Genomic DNA, 19,086 nt, shown 5'->3' on the forward strand with positions numbered 1-19,086 from the left:
CAGTATGGCCTCCTGTTAACTGATTATATCTTCGAAGGTCTTTGTTATCTTGGTCCTGGGAACCAATAGCAGTTAGCATGCCACTTGGGATGAGGCTTTCCTCACTCCCCTTGCCCAAAAGGGTATGGCATCAGGGCCTTCAACCCCCTGCCCGCTCCGTCCCAGTCCTTCTGAAAGGCAGGCTCTACCACCCATGGGACAAGGACATTCTCTCAACCCCCAAAGTCTCTCAGCTGCACTTCAGATTTCCAAAGACTTTTCACTACTTGTTCTGTTTGGAGTTATGGCTGGTGACATTCTGTCTGTTCTAATCAGGAACTTCATGGACAGCACAATGGAGCACCTGAACCACGGATAGTTCAAGGCCAAGGGGTCTAGCACTATGTCTGGCTTTGCAGGAATGATAGGTTCAGGTCACTTACTTCCTCTGGAGAATTAGCCCCAGGCCCAAGGACACCAGCCTCCATCCCTGGCTCTGACAGCAGCTGGATCAGCCACTCCCTGGTCTGGAGAGAAGGAGCCTTCGAGTAATCAGATAGGAGTGCTGCATGTTGCTAGGGGTCAACCAACAACAGCTGGCTGAGAAATAAGTCGTGTCCTTGGGAAAGCATGTTCCTAGACACTAATTAAATGCTGCTGCAGCTTCCCTTCCTTCAGGGAGCTATAGAAATGTGTGGAATTAATGCAGACAGGAGTAGCCAGGGTGCAGCCGGGTTCACAAGCCCGTTAAGCCTCCTCCGGTCTCATTGCAAAGGAAAGGCTCAGGGGGCAGGAATGAAATTGCTAACACCCCTGGGAGGCTGGTAAAGTACAGAACATCCTTGGCCTCAGGTTACTCGGCTCAACTAGCGGCTCTGTTGCTGCAGGTGAATCCATTGGTTAAATACTTTTAAAAGACTCATTAAATTGTGTGTGTTTTAGTAATATATATGCATAGTCTAAGAATTGAAAAGATAAAGGGAATGAGGTGAAAAGTAAATGTCCACCTTGCCTCACTTCCAGCCCAGCCTCCAGCGGTAACTATTGTTAAGAGCTTCTTCTGTATCCTTTCAAAAAAGTTCTGTGACTACAAGCATGTGTGCACTTATATCTACACTGACACCCATTTCAATACACATTTTCAGGTTTTTGTTTTTGTTTAATAAAAAATAGGATCACACAAAACGCAGTTACTCACTTACTATGTCTAAGAGAGCTTTCCAAACCAATATGTGTGAATCTGCCTCGTTATTTTTAACAGCTGTATCAGATCCCATTTTATGGATGTAAGAAATCATTTTAATTCTCCTGGGTTCCAGATTTCTGGGCCCATGGAGTTGGGGTGACCCACCCAGGCTATTTGCCCTTAGGTATCCTTTTGAGCCTTGAGTCTTGGAGAAACTGGTTCCTGGGGGTCACCTTCAAACCAAACAAATGGTCTAGTAGGACCGTTTAGACTTGAGAGTTGTACTCTTTTGAAGAATTCAGTTAATTTCGGGAAACAGACTCCAAGGGTCAGACTGGGAGCTATGCTTAGGGTAAATTGGGAATTATTTTAATTGTTCTTCAAAACAAGGCTGTATGAAAATCCTTCCTGACCATAAATTTGTTTATCGGTTCGGTTCTGACTCTTTTTTCCATGGCTGTGCCAGTAAGATTTGGCTTAAGAGTGTTTTGAGGTTCTCTCATCTTCAGAACATTTTTGACTCTCTAGTTGAATCATCTCATATGCGTGCGAAAGCTGGGTAACGAATAAGGAAGACTGAAGAATTGAGGCCTTTGAATAACGGTGTTGGTGAAGAATATTGAATATACCATGGACCGGCAGAAGAACGAACAATGTGTCTTGGAAGGAATACAGCCAGAATGCTCCTTAGAAGCAAGGATGGTGAGACTTCATCTCACATACTTTGGACATGTTATCAGGAGGGACCAGTCCCTGGAGAAGGACATCATGCTTGGTAAAGTAGAGGGTCAGGGAAAAAGAGGGAGACCCTCAACGAGATGGATTGACTCAGTGGCTGCAACAATGGGCTCAAGCATAACAATGATCATGAGGATGGCACAGGACCGGGCAGTGAGTGTTCCGTTCTGTTGTACACGGAATCAGTATGAGTCGGAACTGACTCCACGACACCTAACAACAACAACAGTTGAGATGTGACCCTGATTTCCAAATCATATATTAAATAAGCTTTGATCAGTTTCTATTAGTGGCTAAATATGATTTTTGTTTTAGCAGATGTTTCATAGTTTCTGTGGCCTGTCCTCTATTGATACACATTTAGCAGTTTCCATTTTTTTATAATGAAATAGTCTTGTACATACATCTTGTTCACATTTGCAAACGTGTTTGTACCGACACATACTTAAAGGAAAAATTTAACTGGGCTAAAAATTTTGCACATTTATTAAGATACTGCTCTCTTGCCTTTCAAAAAGTCTGAATCAACTTATTCTCCCACCAACAGTGGGTGAGAGCACCCTACGTCCTTGACAATACTAGTTATCAAACTTTTTAAATCTTTGCTAGTCTAAAAGGGTGAAAAGTAAATATTATTATGAGCATTTTTTATATAGTTATGTGCATTTTTCTATGAACGCCCTGCTAATAGCCTTGCCCATTTTTTCTTTTGGGTTGCTCTTCTTTTTACTATGTGTTACAGAATATTTTATACTAGGGAAATTAACCCTTTGATAAATGTGTAGTCATTTGACTTTGTTTTGGTATTTTTTTTTTATCATGAGTAAGTTTTCATGTTCATGTATCCAATCTTACCTTTTTTTTTTTTCCTTCTTAGAAGGGCTTCCTCACTGCAAAATTATAAACATAAATCTAGAAGACAATGGCACCTCAGTAATGATAGGTCCTCATCGTGTCCCCCATTTTTCCCTGACCCTGGCATGGCTGCCTGCCCCTACCTGAACCCTCATCGGTAGGCCCATAGCAAGTCCTCCAGGCATTCCCATCCTGTCTTTTTAGGAAACTCAATCTTTTTCTCCCACAGTGTTTTCTCAGCCTTCTAAAACTCATCCCTCCATTTGGTAACCAGGAACATCTCACCTCCCAAGAGTTTGGGGGGGTGTACCACAATTATGAACCCACTGTGCCATCTGCATCCCCCCATCAGGCAAATTTTTTCAAACACTTTGCAGTTTGTAATAGGAAAACTTAAGTTTGTTTTTTTCATTTTCCCAGTAAAAAAACACCAACTTATTTCTTTAAAAAACACTCTCCTCAAGAGCCTAACACGCCCATAATCTTCTCCCTAATCTACAACTGAGAATCACTTTTCAGATAACAAATTTTATTTAAAAATTTTTTTAACTAGAATGTCATTTAAATTTTAAAAAATAATTGGCTTGAAGGGGAGATGATCTAGAGCAATTTATTTTTAAAGAGAGATTTCAAACCACCTAACGGAAACCCTGGTGGTATAATGGCTAAGTACCATCTATGGCTGCTAACGAAAGGATCGGCAGTTTGAATCTGCCAAGCGCTACTTGGAAACTCTATGGGGCAGTTCTACTCTGCCCTATGTATTGGAATCAACTTGATGGCAGTGGGTTTGGTTTTTTTCTTTTTCGGTAACCCAACAGAAATGTTTAAAGACTAGGGCAAAGAGAAGTTACCATTCTTTTACCTCTTTGTTCCCGTTTCTTTATTATATTCTCCTTCCTCTCTTTTTTTCTCCCAACAATTAATTAAAACTGTAAGAGTCTCTTCTAATCCTGGAAAGTTTATTACTAAACTGAGAAGAGCTTGGATGGTCTTTGGTCTCAGGAAGCAGAATAAGCTGGGTTAGGAGGAGCTGCTGGTCCAGCAGTCGCCATGGTGCCCAGGCCCCCCACCTCTGCTCGTTAAGAGACAGCGCTCTCAAGGCCTGCTCCTGGTACACTGTAAATGCTCCCTGCAGGAGATGGAACTTCAGCATCAAAGAGTTAATGGAAGAGTATAGAAAGGAGCAGTGGCTTCCACAAAGGAGCATTCAAATGCTCAGTTCTTTCTTCCTAACTCCACACACAGACTAGCTAGCTGGTAGCTTTACTGATGATGGCACAGACGAGCCAGAAAAAGGGCAAGGTACCTCTTCCTTTCAAAGATAGGGAGGCAGGTATTTGGAAACATTACCAGACTAGAAACTCAAAGGTTGGGGCTCTGACTTACACGTTCTTGAATTCCTAGCTCTGGCACTTAGTAGGTCTTCAATAAATTCTTGATACACTGATAAACAAATAAGCTAATCAACACACTAGTCAGAAGGAGAAAAAAAGAAAAAGCATTTGAGGTGTGTCATTAGCCTTTAATAAAAAATATCTTTGTTGGGTCATCCCCTTACAAAGAAAGCAGCAGACATACAGGCACAGAAATATCAGCATTCCCTCTTCATGTTTTTAGAAAGCAGTAAAACACCAACACAGACCTAAATAAATGCAGGATTTATGTAAATTCTGACACAGGCTGGACGAAAGTTTTACCTGCCAGTAACTAGTATCGTCACTTTGGACAACTTGCTTAACCTCTGAGGTTAGTTTCCTTATCTATAAAATGGGAATAATAGTGCATTTCTCGGTTAGAAAATGCCATATGGTAAAATACACCATTGTTTACATATGTGTTAATTATGTTTTGCTACATAACAGATTACCCCCAAAACTTCGTGGCTTAAAACAACAAACATTTAGTACCTCACACAATTTCTGAGAGTGAAAAATCGGGGAATGACTTAGCTGGGTGGTTCTCGCTCAGGGTTTCCAGTGAGGTTACTGGTAAACTCTCAGTTGGAGCTGCACTCATCTGAAGGCTTGACTGGGGCCAGGATAACCACTTTCAAGATGGTGCAGGAGGCCTGTTGGCAGGAGGCCTCAATTTCTTACCAAGTGGGCCTCTCCAGATGGCTGCTATGTCTTCATGACCTTGCAACTATGTCTTCGTGACCTAGCAGCTGTGTCTTCATGACATAGCAGCTGGTTTTTCCCAGAGTGAGTGGTGAAAGAAAGAGAAAGGCAGAACCACAGTATCTGTTATAACCTCAACTTCTGCTATGTTCTGTTGGTCATATGGACCAGTCCTGACCTAAGGTAAGAGGGGATCACACAAAACCATGAGTACCCAGAGGCAGGGATCAACGGGAGCCACCCGGAAGGCTGGCTACCATGATGTGTTACTGAGAAAAAGGAGCCTAGACAATTAAGCTACTACAGTGCTATCTTATTACCTGGAATTATGCTTACTTGAAGAGTGCCTTAGGGTTTTTTTCGACTTAAAGTCGTGGTGAAGAATACCTGTTTCATCTGCATTTCTTATTTGACTTAAACTCTAGTTTCATTTTTTCCTACATTGAATCACATGTCCCTGCAAGTTAATCAGCTTCTGTTCAAAGTCAGCAGGAAGTTTCTCACAAATTGATGCCTTAATGATGAGTCCTGTGCTTTGCATGAATTAGTCACATCAGGCCTCTTATTGCATTAAAACTTCTTGCACTTATTCCAAGGGATGTAGTGACTTCTCCTTCATTCAGTGGCCTTATTTGGTGTTTGACAGGCAATCCTTTTTGCAAGAATCTCAGCATATCAGTAAAACTTCATCTACTAGTAGGACTCTTTCTTAGTTCTGAAAAGCACATAGTTGTTGTTTTGTAAAAAACGTGGCCTTGTGTTCATTCCTCCCTGGCAAATCTTCACTTCACTAATATCAAAATTAACCTTACTGGTCTGTTTCTATGCCTTTATGAGTACAAAATAACCTTTTGTTATAATATGGAATTGCAGTATAATCTTTTTGAAGACATTTAAACAGCACCTACATTTAACACATATGGTACCAACAAGGCACATCACTCAAGAGGAGTGACAACAGTTGACGAGCGTACCCAGTTTGCACAGGCACGGGCGATGGCAGCAGGACATCACACCTGCTGCCTGGCTGACAGCAGTAAGAGGCATTCTAGTTTCGAAAAATGCACCTCAGGGTTGAAGAAATGAGGTAAATACCTTCCTATATGAGGTGCTGACCACAGTAAGCTCTTAATAAACGTTAACAATCAACAACGCAACAGTAATACACTCTCAGCAAACAAAGCTCTCTTTATCCAATGTGCTTGGCTAGAAAGAGGGTTAGGGATGTTCTGGTCTTCTCAGACCCAGGATGTGTAGGCTGGGGACTGAGGCTTTGGCAGCAGAATGGCATCACCTCAGATGCCACAGGCCTCCTGTGTGTGGCCATGAGCCGAGTCAAGAGAAAGGGCTCGGTCAGCAGGGAATGAAGAGATCCTACCAGGGCTGGAAGCAGTCTCTGCAGTGCTGAAGAGGCAGAAGGGCCCTTGGCACAAGCCAGGAGATGCAGAAAAAGCAAGCAGCTAGCATTTACTGAGGAATTACCGTGACAGATGCTTTTACGAACACCCATTTAATGCTCACATCAACCCTGTAAAGTAGATGTTATACCCATTTTACAGAGGAGAAACTGAGACTCAGTGAAGTTCTAAGTATCATGCCCAGGGCTACACAGCTAGCAGGCGATTTGAACCAGGTTTCTCACAACACCTTGAGCTGTTCCCCTAATCCTATTGAGGCTCTGTGGGCAAAGAATCCAAGTCCTACACGCATCACTCTGCCTTCTATGTTATTTCTGCCTCTGATAATCACATGCACGATGGACACAGCCTTCAGAATTCTTTTTCTTAAACCACAGCAGGTTATAGCTATAAAGAGTATGCACTGAGCAGATTAATGTTGTAAAACAAAACTGCCCCCTGGAACATCGAAATCACTTAATATGCTCAATTGCTTACCAAGCACACATTGCAGACAATTGTTATGCTGATTACCAATAATTAGAATCTATTCATTAAGAAAAAGTCCCTCAGGGCTTCTACAAAGGAACACTTCATGGCTTAGTTGAGTTACTCTGTGTACTTGAAAATAATGAAGCTACCGTTCTTTTAAAAATTATCTAATTTAGGCTTTTCACTCATTCACATTGCCCTTCTTTCTCTGCAAGGGCTCCGAATGAAAAGAGTTTGCTATATTTAAATGCGACCTTTTTCTCAAAGGTCCAGAGTAGCTTCACACTGCCAGCTCCCTGCAGAGTAGGCAAAGGAGAGAAATAGAAGGAAGAATTTTTATCTGAAAGACTGTCCCCTGAAGTCCCTGCTATTCTTCAGCATTTCAGTTCCAAAAAACTTGCTTCTCCAAAGATTCTTAAGATTCACTGGACTTTTGTGGAGAATATGCTAGAATTTACTGAGAACTACCTCAAATCCTTTACTGTTAGTTGCTACTGAGCTGGCTCTGACTCACAGTGACCCCACGTATAACAGAACGAAATGTTGCCCAGTCCTGCACCATCTTCGCGACTGTTGGTATGTTCGAATCCACTGTTGTGGGCACCGTGTATTTTCAGTAACTTCCTCCTGGGGGGCTCGTCTTCTAGCACTATACCCATCTAGCACTATACCACGTAATATTCTGTTGTGATTCATAACATTTTCATTGAGTAATTTTTAGAATAGATCATCAGGCCTTTCTTCCTAGTTTCTCTTTGTCTGGCAGCCCTGATGAAACCTGTCCACCACAGGTGAACCTGCTGGTATTTGAAATACCAGTGTCTTAGCTTCTAGTGCTGCTATAACAGAAATACCACCGTGAGTGGCTTTAACAAACAAATTTATTTTCTCACAGTTCAGGAGGCTAGAAGTTCAAATTCAAGGTGCTGGCTCTAAGGGAAGGCTTTCTCTCTCTGTTGGCTCTGGAGGAATGTCCTTGTTTCTTTGAGCTTCTGCTCCTGGACAATCTTCATGTGGCTTGGCATCTCTCTTCCCCCATCTCTGCTTGCTAGCTTGCCTTTAATCTCTTTTATATCTTTTTTTTTTTTATCTTAAAAGAGATTGACTCAAAATACACCCTACGCTAATCCTGTCTCATTAATATAATAAAGACAACCCATCCCCAAATGGGTTATAACCACAGAGGTTAGGATTTACAACACGTATTTTGGTGGGGGACATAATTCGATCCATAAGAACCAGTGACGTAACTGCCAGCAGCATAGCAACACACAAGCCCCACAGTAGGGCAAACTGACGGACAGGTGGTGGTAAATCCTTTAGGAACAAGGATATATATATATCTTAACACACGAGGGTTGAGAATTTAATATGGGCTGTCTTAGTTATCTAATGCTACTATAACAGAGATACCATGAGTGGGTAGCTCTAAGAAACAAATTTATTTTCTCACAGTTTAGGATGCTTTAAGTCCAAATTCAGGGCACCAGCTGTAGGGGCAAGGTTCTCTCTTTCTCTGTCAGCTCTGTGGAAGATCCTTGTCTCTTTTCAGCTTCTGTTCATTTGGCTCCTTGATGATCTTCATGTGGCCTGGGATCTATCTACCTCCATCTCTGCTCCCCTGCTTAATCTGCTTTGTTTATATCTCCAAAGAGATTGATTTAAGACATACCCTACACCCATACTGCCTCATTAACAAAGAAAACTTGTTCCCAAATGGGATTATAACCTCGGTAAAAGGGTTAGGATCAACAACACATACTTTGGAGGGAAACAATTCAATCCATAACACCAGCCAAGTCCTGAATGGGCTGAGTTTATATACTCCATTTTAGCTAAATCTTTTTAGTTACAAGAAATATCCAGGCCAGCTCAACTATGGCTGCTGGGGGATACTGTAGAGCCTGGAGTCTTATAGAAATCCAAGAAGAGGAACCATACCATAGTTGGGCCTCATGGTAACTGGAACTGGATCTAAGGGGATACCTAGCCAGCAGGAATATCATGAATCTTTTCACAGGGGACCTACTTTTCTCTTTGAATCTATTAATTTGCTTTCAACTGCAAGAAACAGAAAACCCAACTAAAAGTGGCTTCAACAGTAAGGAAACTTATTGCCGCACAGAACTGAAAGTCCAGATGCAGGGTGGGTTTCAGGGTTGTGTGATCTAGTCAATCAACCCCATCAGCCCCTTCATTCTGCCATCCAAGGCAACTTCATCCAAAGGCTGATTCTTTTCTAGTACAATCATAAGGTGTTGGATAGTGGAAATGTGGCTACATGTTCCCTCACTGGCATTCTCAAAAGAAAAATGTTCTCCAGAAGCCCCAGTAGACTTTTCTTTGTTCATTGGTCTGCATTAGATCACATGACATTTCTAAACCAACCCCTTATGTTGACTGTCTTTGACCTAGGATCCTGTTCTATTCACTAGCAAAGAGTATGGGGCTATTATGATTAATTTAGACTACTCAGGACACACCCCTGGAGTGAAGTCATAAAAGAGGGTGGTGTGTGGTGTGTGGGGAGGGAAACCAATACTAATTCCTAAGGTTTCTGCTTAAGTAAATAGGTTGGCACTGAAGCCATATGAGAAATCTTGGAGAAAGAACAGGTTGAAGGTGGAGGTGGAAATCAAGAGTGTTGTTTTGGACATGCTAGTTTTAAAATGCCTATTAGATATCCAAGTGGAGGTGCCATGTATGTCGCTGGGTATACGAATATGGAGCTTAAGAGGTCAGCGCTAGAGTTATAAATTTGGGAGTCATCAGCGTATAGCTAGAATTTAAAACCACTGGAACGAATGAAATCAAGAAAAGAATACACAGAAAAAAAGACATGAGGCTCCAAGGCCATGTCCTGGGCACTCCAACATCTAAAGGTGGAGCAGAGGGAGAAACTAGTAAAGGGGTTGGCAACCATAAGGCAGGAGGAATGCAAGAAACGTGTTATGTCTTCAAAATGAAGAGATGAAAGTATTTCTTCATATAAAGAGAAATCAACTACATCTAATGCTGGGGGATTGAGTAAGAAAGGGCTAAGAGGTGACCGCTGATTGGCACCATGAAATCACTGGTGACTCAGACAGCTATAGTTCCAGTGGACTGTGGGGGACAGAAACCTATCTGGAGTCGGTTGAGGAAACATGGGATGTGGGGAAATGAAAACATTTACTTTAGACAACACTTCTGAGAAGTTTTGCTGTGAAGGGTGGCAGAGAAATGGGCTATGACTAACAGGGAACACGAATTTGAAGCAGGATACTTTAAAGATGGGAAATCCTAGAGCATATCAATATGCTAATGGGAATGATCTCATCAAGAGAAACATGACACAGGAGAGATAAAATAACTGCAGGAGCAATGACCTTGAGAAGTCAAAAAGGGAAAGGATTCAGTGAACAGGTAGAGGGACCAGCCTTTCATGGTAACAGCAATATTTCATTCACTGTAACACGAGGAAAGGCAGAGAATAAGGACAGATACAAGTCACATAGCTCATATGGTAAAACCAAACCAAATCAAACCCGTTGCTATTGAGTCGATTCCGACTCATAGCGACCCTATAAGGGCAGAGTAGAACTGCCCCAGAGGGTTTCCAAGGAGCACCTCGTGGATTCAAACTGCCAACCTTTTGGTTAGCAGCCACTACACCCCCACCCCCAAGTGTCTGTCAGTATGTCGTACTGTGGGGGCTTGTGTGTTGCTGTGATGCTGGAAGCTATGCCACCAGTATTCAAATACCAGCAGGGTCGCCCATGGCGGACAGGTTTCAGTTGAGCTTCCAGACTAAGACAGCCTAGGAAGGACCTGGTGGTCTACGTCTGAGAAGAACTGGCCAGTGAAAACCTTATGAATAGCTGTGGAACACTGTCCGATATAGTGCGAAAAGATGAGCCCCTCAGGTAAGAAGGCACTCAAAATACGACTGGGGAAAAACTGTCTCCTCAAAGTAGAGTCAACCTTAATGAAGTAGATGGAGTCAAGCTTTTGGGACCTTCACTTGCTGATGTGACATGACTCAAAATGAGAAGAAACAGCTGCAAACAGCCATTAATAACTGGAACCAGGAATGTATGAAGTATAAATCTAGGAAAATTAGAAATCATCAAAAACGAAATGGAACACATGAAGATGGATATCCTAGGGATTAGTAAGCTGAAATGGACTGGTACTGGTCATTTTGAATCAGACAGTCATATGGTCTACCATGCCGGGAATGACAACTTGAAGAGAAATGGCGTTGCATTCATCGTCAAAAAGAACATTTCAAGAGCTATCCTGCAGTATAATGCTGTCAGTGATAGGATACTATCCATACGCCTACAAGGAAGACCAGTTAATATAACTATTATTCAAATTTACGCACCAACCACTAAGGCCAAAGACAAAGAAACAAGAGTTTTACCAGCTTCTGCAGTCTGAAATTTATCAAATATGCCATCAGGATGAACTGATAATTACCAGTGATTGGAACGCGAAAGTTAGAAACAAAGAAGAAAGAGGATTCGTGGTTGGAAAACATGGCCTTGGTGACAGAAATGATGCCAGAGACCGCATGATTGAATTTTACAAGACCAACAACTTCTTCATTGCAAATACCTTTCTCACCAAATAAATGACAACTATACATGTGGACCTCGCCAGATAGAACACACAGGAATCAAATCAACTACATCTGTGGAAACAAGACGGTAGAAAAGCTCAGTATTATCAGTCAGAACAAGGCCAGGGGTCGACTGCGAATCAGACCATCAATTACTCATATGCAAGTTCAAGTCGAAACTGAAGAAAATCAGAAGTCCATGAGAGCCAAAGTACAACCTTGAGTATATCCCACCTGAATTTAGAGACCATCTCAAGAATAGATTTGACACGATGAACACTAATGACCCAAGACCAGACTAATTGTGAAATGACATCAAAGACATCATACCTGAAGAAAGCAAAAGGTCATTAAAAAGACAGGAGAGAAAGAAAAGACCTAAATGGATGTCAGAAGACTCTGAAACTTGCTCTTGAATGTCGGGTAGCTAAAGCAAAAGGAAAAAATGATGAAGTAAAAGAGCTGAACAGAAGATTTCAAAGGGCGGCTAGAGAAGACAAAGTAAAGTATTATGATGACATGTGCAAAGACCTAGAGGTAGAAAACCAAAATGGAAGAACACGCTCACCATTTCTCAAGCTGAAAGAACTGAAGAAAAAATTCGAGCCTCAAGTTGCAACACTGAAGGATTCCACGGGGAAAATATTAAATGACACAAGAAGCATCAAAAGAAGATGGAAGGAATACACAGAGTCACTATACCAAAAATAACTGGTCAACCTTCACCATTTCAGGAGGTAGCATATGATCAGGAACTGATGGTACTGAAGGAAGAAGTCCAAGCTGCACTGAAGGCATTGGTGAAAAAAAGTCTCCGGGAATTGATGGAATACCAATTGAGATGTTTCAACAAATGGATGCAGCACTGAAAGTACTCACTGGTCTATGCCAAGACATTTGGAAGACAGCTACCTGGCCAACTGACAGGAAGAGATCCATATTTATGCCTAGTCCCAAGAAAGGTGAACCAACTGGATGCGGAAATTATCAAACAATACCATTGATATCACATGCAAGGAAAATTTTGCTGAAGATCATTCAAAAGCAGCTGCAGCAGTACATCAACAAGGAATGGCCAGAAATTCAAGCTGGATTTAGAACAGGACTTGGAACCAAGGATATCATTGCTGATATCAAATGGATCCTGGCTGAAAGCAGGGAATACCAGAAAGGTGTTTACCTATGTTTTACTGACTATGCTAAGGCATTTGACTGTGTGGATCATAACAAATTACAGATATAACTGCATTGAATGTGAATTCCAGAACACCTAATTGTGCTCATGAGGAATCTGTACATAGATCGAGTCAGTCGTTTGAACAGAACAAGGGGATACTGCATGGTTTAAAGTCAGGAAAGGTGTGCGTCAGGGTTGTATCCTTTCACCATACTTATTCAATCTGTATACTGAGCAAATAATCCGAGAAGCTGTACTGTATGAGGAAGAATTGGGCATCAGTATTGGAGGAAGACACATTAACAGCCTGCGTTATGCAGATGACACAACCTTGCTTGCGGAAAGTGAAGAGGACTTGAAGCACTTACTAATGAAGATCAAAGACCATAGCCTTTGGTATGGATTACACCTCAACATAAAGAAAACAAAAATCCTCACAACTGGACCAATAAGCAACATCATGATAAATGGAGAAAAGACGGAGGTTGTCAAGGGTTTCATTTTACTTGGATCCACAATCAACACCCATGGAAGCAGCAGCCAAGAAATCAAAAGATGCATTGCACTGGACAAATCTGCTGCAAAAGACCTCCTTAACGTTCGAAAAGCAAAGATGTCACCTTGAGAACTAAGGCGTGCCTGACCCAAGCCTGATATTTTCAGTCGCCTCATATGCATGTGAAACCTGGACAACAAATAAGGAAGACCGAAGGAGAACTGATGCTTTTGAATTGTGTTGGCAAAGAATATTGAATATACCAAATCTGTCTTGGAAGAAGTACAACCAGAATGCTCCTTAGAAGCAAGGATGGCGAGACTATGTATGTCTCACATACTTTGGACATGTTATCAGGAAGGATCAGTTCCTAGAGAAGGGCATCATGTTTGGTAAAGTACAGGGTCAGTGAAAAAGAGGAATACCCTCAACAGGATGGACTGACACAGTGGCTGCAACAATGGGCTCAAGCATAGCAACGATTGTGAGGATGGTGCAGGACCAGGCAGTGTTTTGTTCTGTTGTGCACAGGATCACTATGAGTTGGAATTGACTTGATGGCACCTAAAAACAACAGCAACGCCACCAGAGTTTCCGATATGGTAAAGGAAGATAAGAAAGTTCCCACCTGGTTGTTTCCATTTCTTCCATGAAGTAGGTGAGAAGGTCATCAGTTAAGAAATGGGAGAAGGGGGTTAAAGAAAGAGGTGAAGGTGTGAAATAGTAATTTGGGAGAGTAGGAAAGTAAAAAAGGAGCCCTGGTGGTGCAGTGGTTAAGTGCTCAGCTGCTAACTGAAAGGTCAGTGATTCAAACCTACCAGCTGCACCATGGGATAAAGATGTGGCAGTCTGCGTCCATAAAGATTACAACCTTGGAAACTCTATGGGGCAGTTCTACTCTGTCCTAAAGGTCACTTTGAGTTGGAATCAACTCAACAGCAATGGGTTGGGCTTTTGTTTGTTCGTTTTGCTTTAGGGAAGTAAAGATATGAGGAAAGTGTATTGGGATTGTTTAGCAGTCAGGAGTGGCTATTTTAGGTCTGTGGTCATGAATTTAAGAACAGGCATGGCTTTGCTGTAGCAATATTCAGGTGTTCAGGCACAGACACGGACAGAGTTGTTTTTCTAAATTAGCATGAAAGAGTAATTGCAAGGGAATGATCTTAGTATCAGCCCATACAACCCAGGGAGTGATCCTAGTGTTAGACCATACAACCCAGGGAGTGATCGTAGTGCCAGCCATACAACCTAGGCTGAATAAACAAAGAGGAGAGGACCTATGGTGACAGCTCGGGAAGGGCTAGCGTGCTAGCAACAGTTAACTGCCCACCAACATCCATTCTCCCTTCTTCTGACAACAAGAGTACCTGGCACACAGCTGGCCAGCCAGACTACCTTTCCCAGCCTTTCTTGTTTGTTATATGTGGCCATATGATTAAAATCTCTTCTGTAGAAATGTGTTAGCAATGTGTACCACTAGCAGATAGGGGCCTTGAGATCAGACTGAGCCTCCTCCACACTCTTTCACCTTCTTGCCAGCTCAACCCAGAATGCCACAGTGATGACGAAGATGGAAGGGCCTTAGGTCCCTGAATGGCTGTGTGTGGCAGAGCCACTCACTGGTTCTGTGCTATTTATTACCTGAGAAAGAAAACACAGAACTTCTACGTAGTTTGAGCCACTGCACTGTGGGGTCTTTCAGTTGTAGTAGTTTAACCTTACCCTAACTAATCCAGGTTGGGCCAGTGGACTGAAGCCTTCTGTGTCATGGGGGTACTAAAGTGAGTACATGGAAGGTATACAAGGTGGGGGTCAGAGTGGGGTGTATGCAATCGAGACTTTGTGGGGGGGGCACTTATACGGGAAGAAAAGATCTAAGCTATGACAAAAGGAGTGTGTAACTAAGGGAAGAGAACTACCAACTAAGTCTCAAAGTCTAGAAAATCTGCCCAGGATCACAGAGTTCATGAGCAGAAATAGCCAAGATTCACACTGAGGACTGAGCAACTTCAAACTCTTTACATTACACCAAGTCTACAAGTACAATCCAACAATTTACTTAAAAGAAACAAGGTAAAGTACTTCTATAAAAAGGTTGGTTCAGTCCCACAAACATGGGGCTGAAAAATTTCTCCTGGGGTAATGAGTAGTATATTGTCATGGTTATATGCCCTTGAGTTGGGTCTGTCTTGTTATTGACCCTACTTAGAACAGAACAAAACACTGCCTGGTCCTGTGCCACCCTCATAATTGTTATGATTGAGCCTATCATCGCAGCCACTGTGTCAATCCATCTCGTTGAGGGTCTTCCTCTTTTTCATTGACTCTGTACTTTACCAAGCATGATGCCCTTCCTTCTCCAGGGACTGGTCCCTTCTGACAACATGTCCAAAGTACATGAGACAAAGTCTTGCCATCCTTACTTGTAAAGATTCTGGCTGTACTTCTTCCAAGACAGATTCATTCTTTTGGCAGTCCATGGTATACTCAATATTCTTCGCCAACACCATAACTCAAAGGTGTCAATTCTTCTTTGGTTTCCTTATTCATTGTTCAACTTTTATGCATGCATGTAAGGCAAATGAAAATACTACGGCTTGGGTCAGGAGTACCTTAGTCCTCAAAGTGACATCCTTACTGTTCAACACTTTAAAGAGGTCTTTTGCAGATTTGTCCAATGCAATACGTCATTTGATTTCTTGACTGCTACTTTTTTTTTTATTTTTACTTCCATGGGCATTGATTGTGGATCCAAGTAAAATGAAACCCTTGACAACTTCAGTATTTTCTCTGTTTATCGTGATGTCGCCTACTGGTCCAGTTGTTAGGATTATTTTATATCGAGGTGCAATCCACACTGAAGGCTATAGTCTTTGATTAGTATGTTAGCAGAAGAGAAACTCACCAAGCTTTGGGACCCCGTATTCTTCATGACCTACAAAGAAGCCAGGAGGATGGTCACTATTTCATCCCTCCAGATGTCTAATGATGTCATTCGGGCTTTCCTGTTTGCATCTGGATTACCACCGTTGACTTCTCTGGCCTTCAGTCTCTATTGCTTCCAAACCATCATTCAAAATGCTGGAAGTTATCTTTGTGAAGTTCACATTTGCCCCCCACCCCCCCACTGAAAACTCTAGCACCATGCACAAGACCTCTCTTCACAATATCCTCTCAGCTTACCTTTCATCCACGTTGCCCCTGGACGCCACGTGGCCTCTGTTCTCACGTATTAGATTACCTGCCATCCCACAACCTTGACAGTCTACTTCACGTGCCCACACCTTTGCATGTGTTGGGCTTCTCCTTGAAATGTCTCCACTCTGGTCCACATGACATGTTCTCATTTATCCAGTTCCAGTGTCACTTCCCTAGTATAGCCTTCCTCTCTGCTCCCCCACTTTATCCCCCTATACTGTTCCCCAGATATACATTATAGAGCTTTTACTGTGTTGTCTTGTAATTCTCTCTTCACTTATTTTGCTCCTCATCCTAACTCATAGAGCGTGGTCAAATCCTATGTGTTGGCTGCTGAATGAGAATTAATTTAGATGTTGAATGCTTTCCAAATACTTAGATTCCAGGAAGGACAGACAGAACAAGGAAATGAGCAGAACTATTATTGGTGGGGCTCAGTATCTCATATCCCTTTTCTTAGGGTCCCAAGGAAAGTCAGTCTGAATGGCAGAGGGGATTCAAGATCCAGCTGTTTCCACCCATGGCCCCTTTCACAGCCTGCTATTGATCCCAAGATTTCCAAGCTTCCTCCAAATCAGATGCCAAAAAACAAGTTTACTGTATGCACGGTAGACATTATAAAGATGAAATATAAACAGTCTGACGAGCCCTATGGAGACCAGTGGAGAATGTGACAGAAGGACGTGGGCTGGGGGAAGGCAGGTGTTTGCAGGATAGCTGTTATGGCTCTGGCACCCAGGAACAATAGCACGATCTGTTTAGGGACACCCGGTGCTTGCCAGCTCCCACCATCCAAATTATTGTCCGTGCTACACCATGTTTGTTTCTGCTGTGGTCAAAAAGAGCTGCTCACTCCTCCACCTGCACGGCACAGACGGCACAGATGTGAGCATGCTTCCACATGAGAATGCGCAATTATGCCCAGTTCCTCCAGCTGTAACTATTTCCAGGAGAACACTCTAGGGAAGGAAAGTCCTGGCAGATAACCGTCTCGCATGCTGGCACACACCATATAGTTCTCCCAGGAGCAGCTGCTGTATCCATGGCCTCCTGGCCCCTTCACTGTCTGTCTGTCCTTCCTGGAATCTAAGTATTTGGAAAGCATTTGATGTGATCAGATCATAAGGTAGTCATCAAACAGGCTATATTTAAGTAAGAAAATAGCAAGGCTTTATTTACTTACTCATTTTTTACTTACAAAGACAGCCCTGCTTGTTGGCTATGTGGAAAGAATGTATACAGATCTCAGGAGTAAACATGATGTACCTGCTTCAGGCTGTGTACCACACCGCCAAGGAAGTGACGGGAAGAGGGGTAGGGTGTAATGCTCTCTTCTCGCAGCAATAAAATGCAAAATAAAAATTAAAATGAATTTAATTAATGCTAGGCATTCCCACAGGGAAAAGGCAAGAGGACCTGAGGTCCATCAGCTGTCAGATTGTACACCATAAAAAAATTCCGTTACACTGATTCGCTTCCCCCTGTAGCCCCAACTCCTCTCTTCTGCATGGTCTCACGTGAGATATACCAGTCTGGAACCACAGGAACCGGGCTGGTAGCCAGAGGCTTTTGCTTTGGAGTCGACTGAGGTAAGAGAGAGGCGAAGTCTTAGAACACCAGACAACCTGGCTTTGATGAGACACCTACGTGCAGCAGTGTCGCATGTGGAAATTGACGACGTACTCAGCATTAGTCCTCTGCACGGAAATGGCGAAAGGCTCAAATGGGTGAAAAGTGAAGGCAACGAGGCGTCGCACTGTGTGGCTGATGGGGCGGCCCAGTAAGCCTGCCTGGATCTCAAACTTGAGCAGACCAGAGTCCCGGGCGTAGAACCTACACAGAAAACACAGAAGAAGAAGAGAGAGAGAGAATGGTATTAATATTCACTACCTTGAAATCTGGACAGCAAAGGAAAGCTGGCAGGTCATTATTCTGCCTTATTAATGAAACCTCCTATCACATCGACCCCATGTCATCATTGAAAATGCAAAGTCTCCTTGGTCTAAGCAGCTAATTTTAGCGCCAAGTGTGATTACGAGTATCACGAGGTTGTCCTGAGTCTTTGGGTCATTTCTCTTTCTCTAAATGAACCTTAGTTACAGTCTAGCCTCTTCCAGAAGCTACTGCCTCAGGATTGCCTAGGCCAGGGCTAGAAAGGTAGTGCAAGCTATGTGTGTCATTTTAAAATTTCAGGTAGCCACATTTAAAAAAGAAACAGGTGAAATTAATTTTAATAATATTTAAAAATACTATCATTTTAACATATAAACAATATAAATACATTGAGATACTTATTCTCTTTTTCATATTAAGTCTTTGAAATCCAGGGTGCATTTGACATGGCACATCGCAACACGGACTAGCCACGTTGTAAGTGCTTAATTGCCACATGTGCCCAGAGGTTACCATATAAGACAGTGTAGGTCTAGGCCCATTTTTGAGTTTTTCACTTTTAAGAATAAATTCTTTTTAAGAGGTTCTTCTCACATACAAAAACAAATACTAGCTAGTTTTAAAAAAAAAAATATTCATCTAATACAATAAGACTAAAGACGCTTCCATTCCAGTACTTTCATACCTTCTCTCACATGCAGAATAAATGTTCTAGAGGCGATCAGCAGGGTGGGAGCAGAGCGGGGGAGGAGGGGGAATTCTAGAAAATGATGTGCCCTAAATTCAAGGGCTTCATAATTTCCCTTTGTAAAGCAATATATCAAAAGACATAAAGATGTAATAATCTTATTTCCAAGAATTTATATCCTCAGAATTTAATTTAAACAAAGTAAATAGTGATACACATGAAGACAGCATTAGCTCTGATGTAAAAATGCAGAAAGAGAAA

At 42.3% G+C, this 19,086-nt stretch overlaps 1 protein-coding gene across 7 annotated transcripts in view; it reads right to left on the bottom strand.

Annotated features, from left to right (window-relative positions):
• Positions 1 to 2,754: 2,754 nt before the first annotated feature.
• The window catches only part of DET1 (DET1 partner of COP1 E3 ubiquitin ligase), a 57,592-nt gene continuing 41,260 nt past the window's right edge, over positions 2,755 to 19,086 (bottom strand). For all 7 annotated transcript variants that reach the window (XM_010593843.3, XM_064267108.1, XM_064267110.1 and 4 more), the window contains one exon: positions 2,755 to 18,077. In XM_010593843.3, the coding sequence (XP_010592145.1) occupies positions 17,888 to 18,077 (190 nt within the window). In that variant the 3' untranslated portion in view covers positions 2,755 to 17,887. The remainder of the gene's footprint in view (positions 18,078 to 19,086) is intronic.

Source organism: Loxodonta africana, chromosome 13, assembly GCF_030014295.1.
Source record: "Loxodonta africana isolate mLoxAfr1 chromosome 13, mLoxAfr1.hap2, whole genome shotgun sequence".
NCBI lineage: Eukaryota > Metazoa > Chordata > Mammalia > Proboscidea > Elephantidae > Loxodonta > Loxodonta africana.